The sequence below is a fragment of the Nematolebias whitei genome, chromosome 13 (genome assembly GCF_014905685.2).
Source record: "Nematolebias whitei isolate Nwh7 chromosome 13, NemWhi1, whole genome shotgun sequence".
Lineage (NCBI taxonomy): Eukaryota > Metazoa > Chordata > Actinopteri > Cyprinodontiformes > Rivulidae > Nematolebias > Nematolebias whitei.
Window position 1 is genome coordinate 7,509,879 of NC_056510.1, and position 7,251 is coordinate 7,517,129.

At 41.7% G+C, this 7,251-nt stretch overlaps 1 protein-coding gene across 1 annotated transcript in view; it reads left to right on the forward strand.

Annotated features, from left to right (window-relative positions):
• The window catches only part of lrrfip1a (leucine rich repeat (in FLII) interacting protein 1a), a 52,808-nt gene that overhangs the window by 25,006 nt on the left and 20,551 nt on the right, over nucleotides 1-7,251 (forward strand). Inside the window, exons 3-6 of the mRNA XM_037686832.1 lie at nucleotides 185-202; nucleotides 328-399; nucleotides 1,844-1,885; nucleotides 2,117-2,167. Of these exons, the coding sequence (XP_037542760.1) occupies nucleotides 185-202; nucleotides 328-399; nucleotides 1,844-1,885; nucleotides 2,117-2,167 (183 nt within the window). The remainder of the gene's footprint in view (nucleotides 1-184; nucleotides 203-327; nucleotides 400-1,843; nucleotides 1,886-2,116; nucleotides 2,168-7,251) is intronic.

Below are 7,251 nucleotides of genomic sequence, written 5' to 3' on the forward strand. Positions count from 1 at the left end.
GTTGGTTCAGTTCATGTTGGCTCGGTTCTTGTTGGCTCAGTTCTTGTGGGTTTAGTTCTTGTTAGCTCGGTTCATATTGACTCAGTTCTTGTTGGCTCAGTTCTTGCTGGCTCAGTCGTTGGTTCTGTCTCCTTGCCGTTCTCTGCTCATTCTTGTTTTTTTGTTTTTGTTTTTTCTGTTGTAGATCTTTCAGGTGCAGAAGGTAGGCAAGCTCTTCCTCTTTCCTTTCATAAATTCATCTGACCCTCTTCTGAACCTTCTGGACATCACAGAAGAACAGAACCTGTCACCTGGACTCTTTTTCTCCGGTTTCCTGTTTCTCCACAGAAATATTACGGCCTGAACACCAAGTTAGACGAACGATCTGACGGCAAATGGGGAGATATTGAGCAGTGGATGGTACCGATGAGATTGTGGTTCTTTAACGGCTCGTTGTGTGTTGGACAGGTGTACAGCGTGCCGTGTTTGCATTTTAACCCCTCGTTAGGTGGATTATTGTGAATCAGAGCTCGACTGTTAAGGAGCACGGTGTCTGTTCGGCTTGTTGTGACTGCATGAACTAGTTTCTAACAGAGTTTCAGCACTGATCAGCATGTGTGTGCAGCAGTTGAGATTTCATTAAGAAACGAGTGACTGTTACATGAGATTGTAATAAAATTTGTTAAATTTAACCAGAACAGGAACTGAGTCCACATTCAGGCCCAGCTCCTGTTTTGGTTGTGGAGGGAGTCAGCCCAGGGTCTCGTCTCTGCTTTATGCAGATGATGTGTTTCTGTTGGCTTCTTCAGGCTAGACGGATGCTTAAATTGGCAAAATTGTGGTTTAAATGTTAAATTTCAAATGTTTAAGATGTTAAAATCACTAAAATTGTTGCTGAAATTGGCTAAATAGATGCTCAGGTAAGCAGAAATGTAACTAAATTATGTTGAGATAGGCAAAATTAGCTGAATAGGAATTTTAAGTAACTAAATAGAGAATACAATTGGAAAATGTGTAGCCAAAAGTAGCAAAATGGGTTTTAACATTAGCTAAATCATAGCTAAATTAGCTAAATAGATGTTAAATGTTGAAATTGTCAAAACGGTCATTGAAAGTTGTAAAAGATTGTAATATTGTCTACACAGGAGTTAAACAGTTTGACCAGCATGTGTGTTCAGCACGGGGTTGAGATTTCATTTGTTGTGGTTTTAAAGGCGTGCATCTCTGCATCTGTGCCATTTTATATGAAAATCAAATTAAATTTGTTCTAATCTAACCAAAGCAGAGGGTCCAGGTCTGGGTCCAGATAGACGATGTGTCGGTAAGACCCAGTGGCAGCACTTCTCTTTAGTTCTATTGAAACCTTTATTTTACCAGGAAAGAAATCCACTGAGATTATTAATCTCTTTTACGAGAGCTCTCTCATATGAGAGATACAAGAATTTAAGCTGATCACAGATTTGATTAATATAGAGTAAAAAGAGCAAGGGCCCTAAAATAGACCCTTGTGGTACTCTTGTGGACACTAGACACACAAGGTTTCCTCTGTTCTGGATATTTGATCTTCTTGATATCTGATCAATCTTCATCCTGATGGACTTTAATTAGTCCGTTTTTGGATGCAGATACATTCACCGGTTCAGTTTCAGTCACTAACCCTCACCTGAACCTGAACCAAGGCCTGAAACTCAACAAGAACCGAGCCTTTCCTTCACTGAAGGCCACAACATCTCACTAACTTCAGGACTAACTTTGAACCCAAAGCTACATTTTCTTCTTTGTTTATTCTCATTGATCTGTGGCATCTCTCCTCCTTCTTTATCCCTCCTTTTCTCCATCTTTCCTCCTCCTCTTCCTCCCCCAGGAAGACAGTGAGAAGTACTCACGGCCTTCACGGATCCAAACGGTTGGTATCTTCACTCTGTTTCCATCTCACTCTTCCTCTCTCTAAACTGTTGGTTAAATTAGTTTGAAACAATGCACTGAAAAAACAACAACAACAAAAATCAGGTTTTCTTTGCGTTTGTACATCGTTTCCAAACCACAGAAGAAAACTCGGGTGTGATTTCTTAACTCGCGGCGCCTCCGTCATGGCGTCCGTTCCTCTAATCCTAAGTCTCCGTCTCTCTCCGCGCAGCTGTCGGACGAAGATGAGCGGATGTCGGTGGGAAGCCGCGGCAGCGTCAGGGTGAGTATCCGACACTCGGAGCCGCTTCTGATCAACGCTGTCTTCCTTTAATTCACGATGATGGTGTTTTTATCTTGAGCAGTCGGATCTCGACTCTGGGGGGGCTTATGGTGGAGGGGTAAGGGTCCAAAGTGTCCAAATGGTCTTTTGTGACTAACAAAGCATGTTTCTGGCACAAACTGATTAACTCGTGGAGTTTGTGTGAGACGGAGGGATTTTGCTTCCAATTTTATCAATAACTGATGAGTGTATGTTTTTTCATTTATCACGATAAATCAAAGCTGCACAATAGAAATAAGATAAAACTGTCACTAGTGTGGATATCTCTGGGGACGAGATCTAAAACTAAAACATCAAGTGGAAATTTGTCTCGTGGAGAAAAAAATAAAATAAAAACCTTGTTGGGATTTTGTCTGGTGAAGTTTTGGAGAGTTGAAATGTTCTGTCTCGTTCTCATGGATCCAGTATCCCATCACTTGCATATATTGGCCTTGACACGTTTTTATGTTTCTCTTCAACTAAAAGTTGTTTATATATGAAATTATATACGTTTATTCCATTTCTTACCTAAGGACGTCGCCGTTACTTTTTTGGCGCACTACATTCTGGGCCATTGAAGTTCACCGGTTGTAGTGGAGACTAAACTTTTAAAAAGTTATAACGTGACAAAGTTATATTTTGTATTAATCCTTATGCACATTGTATGAGTTGAAACAATCAAATGTGATCATCTTGTGATTAATTAATTAGCTCTGGAGCTAACGTCAGATATATATCTGGAGCTAAAGATCACTGTATAAAATTGGGTTGCCAAGTCAGAATCCAAGATGGACCATGCCATTTATACGTAAACTGACCACCCCAGTCATTTCAAGGAAACAATGCTTTCTGGTTTTTATATTAAACATAAAACTATTACGTATACCATACCATACTATACCATACATAACATTTTATTTATAAAACACTTAAAAACAGCAACAAGGCCAACCAAAGTGCTGTACAGCAAAAACAAACAAGCAAAGAACACGGCATACATAGATCCACAGAGGTAAAGATGAGAACTGAATGACTAACATTATAAAATACAGACAAGTTCAAATCAACTCACACAGTGTCAAAAGCCTGGGAATAAAAGTGAGTTTTTAAATGAGACTTAAACACAGTGAGAGAGGGAGCCTGCCTCCCGTCACCTCTGAGCTTAAAACGAGTGCCTGGAACCAGTTAAAGCGTCTGGTCTGCTGACCTCAGAGAGCGCTGTTGTACATATGGCTGCAGCAGATCAGTGGGGGGTAGAACTGTTCAGAGATTTCAAAACATACAGCAGTATTTTAAAATGAATTATAAATTGACGTATAGTTTCCTCAAATCATTGGAGTGACTCTTGGGTTGGCTGAAGATTAATCTTTGGGGGCCAAGGCCACCATTAGCCATCCCCTGGCTCCACCATTGCACCTGGTGGTGAATAAAAATAAAAACCTCCCTCTGTTCTTCTCCACAGTGTAACTCCTGCCCACTTGAAAATCTTCACCAAAACATTAGGGCTTACTTCATTCTCTGTTCAATTGCAGTCCAGAAAAACACTCATCACCAAAACTACAAACATTCACTGTTCAAATCCCTCAGCGGCGGGGGACATGAGCGTACTGCTTGTTTCCTGTAACTCAGTCCTGGTTCACATGTTGGACTTTGTATGTTTTGAGTGAACTGAGGCCTCTCCTGAACATGAACGTGTTGAAGGTTCAGGAAATGATGCTAACATGTGTTCTAACTTCTGTCGGACCGGATCAGTCCGGTTGAATTGTTCTGTCGTTGTCCAAGCTGAACTCGGTTCAGGTCTTTGAGTGTCTCTCAGCGTCAACGTGTTGATTTGTAATTGTGGAATGATTCTTCATATAATCAAGTGTTTCAGGCTGAATGATAACATGGATGTTCGTCCCGGTCTAGCATGTTTTTCTGCTGCCTGGCCCGTGTGTTCGGTCCGTTTTGCCTGCATGACTCTGCTTGATCAGCTTTGATGTTCTTCATCCCTGCTCGTCATCCTTTCCTCTAAGGGCTCCTCGTTGCACAAGAAGTCAAAGAAAAAGAAGAAACACAAGCACAAAGACAGAGATGTACGTAAACGGGTCTGACTGTAGAACAGAACCTATCCAGATCTCCCGAATGGGAAAAGATTGAGGTCGTTTGTTGTTTTTTCACAGAGAAACAGCATCGATGATGATTACAGTGTCCTGTCCAGCAGGGTCAGTAGGTGCATGCTCAACTAACCGTGGAAACGTCAAACTAACTTCAGAAGAACACGGGTCACGTCTCACCGTTTGATTTAACGAAAACTAAAACGCAGAAACGGAGTGAAACGTCAAATCCATCTTTACAGGAAGTCTCAGCCAGGAGCTGTGTGACCTTTAACCTCTGACTCTGAGGCCTGTACATGGTATATTTTCACTAAGGCTGGAGAATTCTGGGAATTTTCAAAAATTGAAACTTTCTATGGGAATTTAACTGTCGATGGTTGACCCTTAATGCAAATTTTAAATACAGTTGAGGTTTTAGAAGAATTTAGACTAAAACAGACAGATTCTATGAACATACACTAATGCTAGCCTTCAAACACTGCTTTATGTGGGGGGTACTGAGGCCATGCCCCCGGGCCAAGTATCTCAGGGTTTTGTTTATGGAGCATAAGCTCGAAAGACTGCAGCTTCAGCCGTATTGTGGACTCTGTGCCGGTCTGTTGTGGTGAAAGGGGAAGCTCTGTTTACCGGCCGGTCTACGTTCCTACCCTCATCTTTGGTCAGGAACTCTAGGTTCTGAAAGAACCAGATCCTGGATCCAGGCAGTCTAAATACATTTTCTCTGCAGGGTAGCTGGACTCTCTCTTAGAGATCGGTTGAGAAGTTCAGTTATCAAGAGACTCGGAGTAGAACCGCTGCTCCTCCACATCCAGAGGAGACCGTTGAGTTGGTTCAGACTAGGGATGCACGATATTATCTGCATGGTATCGGTATCGGCCGATATTAGCGATAAAATTAAATATAGGACATCGCCCATTCCATCAAAATAAATCTCCAATATAAAAGGTGCTGTTATATATGTGTGTGTATATATATATATATATATATATATATATATATATATATATATATATAAAGGTGCTATGTTTTATGACAACCCAGTGAGAGGGATGCCTGTAGTGCCAGCACAACACTGACATCATGTGCGCCGTTGAGTTTAGATTTGTGAAAATTTACAAATTTGCACTGTTCGAGTGTTTTTGTGTTCGAGAGTAAATGTCATGAATAAATTTGACATTAAACATAATACAAGTTGAAGTGTTGTATCATTTTCAGCCCCGTTTTGGCATCTGCATTTGGTAGCTGACCATATTGACAAAGACCATGCAGAAAAATGTAGTATTTTAATTCCACAGCAGAGAAAGCTGTGTAGTCTCTGTCAGTAGATCTAGGGGAAAAAATATCGGTATTGGTATCGGCCAAAAATCCAAATACCTGCATCCCTAGTTCAGACATCTTGTGAGGATGGACCCTGGATGCTTCCCTAGAGAGGTTTCTCCAACTGGAAGTAGACCCAGGGCATGCTGGAGAAACTGTCAGCTGGTCTGGGGACACCTTCGAGTCCTCCCGGAAGACCTGGATAAGGTGGCTGTGGTTGTTCGTACTAGTCACTGCTAGATGGCAGACACACATTTCTTTTATCATACCTCAACATTTGTGATCATCTCCTTTGCCGTTGGGTCATGGAGGCAACAGGTCCAAGTAAAAAACAGACCTACCTCTCCCCAGGGATCCCAAGACTTTCCCAGACCAGAAAGGATCTATAATTCCTCCAGAGAGTTCTGGTTCTGCCCCGGGGTCTCTTCCAAGTGGGACATCCCAGGAAAACGTGCCAACAGGGAGGCATCCAGGAGGCGTCCAGACCAGAGACCTTGTTGGAGTGTTTTGGATCAATCTCGTGGGTTGCTGGTTAACAATTTAGAATATTTCCAAAACTCTGGAGCTCAACTTCCTGTGGAAAGATTCTGGAAATTTCCCGCTGCTTTGCAGCCCTAATGCCATAAATTATTATTTTTTGACTGTAGGACCAGGTGAGCAGCAGGTGTACCTGTTCATGGTGTACTAAGACATATAATAAAACAGGTATCTTAAATTATTAATCATTGGTAGACCTTTATGGACTAAAAGCAGCAGTGATATCCCACCTGCCTTCAGTCTAATGGAGTTTGTGTTGTCACTACCTGATGCAGCGAAGGTCTGTTTGAGCTCAGCCTCGTCAATCAGGTGGAGTCAGATCCATTTTCTGGTTTAATGAAGCAGGTTCTTGTGATTGATCCATTAACACCCTTGTTCTGGTGGTAAACAAAGGGTCCGAGGGTCAGATAGATTCAGGTCTTGGTTTGTTCCTTTCTCTGTAGCCTCAGAGTCCAGTTCTTGTTAAAACCCTGAACCAGCTTTCAGAGGTTGAGTCTTGGGTTGGTGATGTTTGACACCTCCTCTCTTGTTGCCTCTCAGAGCTCCAGACTGAGCGATGAAAGCCGGATATCTCGGGCCTCCAGATCGGACCTGCAGCCGGTGGGTGACTCTGCACCAGTACCAGTTTGCTCTGGTTGAACTTTTTAAAGTGGTTGCTGTGGTTTGGACCAGGCTATTTGAATGGATGATTTAACCAATTACAGTAGTCCCTTGTGACTTTGTGGTTCGCTTTTTGCAGACTTGCTCTTTCGCAGTTTTTCAAAGTAAGATTGGACATGACACACAATTGGCTGATTGATGGATGAGCCGCATGATCGTCATGGATTTTTTTAATTTAAAATAAATAATTTAAAATTATTTAGCACATTTTTACAGCCCACAGCTGTGGGAGAAGCTTCCTCCTGCAGCTGATCAGCTGATCAGCTGATCTCTGGGTGCAGCCGGAGGCACAGAGAGGGAAATCATGAAATTCTGTGCTCTTTTAGCGTGTTTAGAGTTTAGAAACATTATTTAGAATATTGCAAGAGTGTGGGAAGGGTTTAAAATGCCTTTATATATATATATATATATATATATATATATATATATATATAT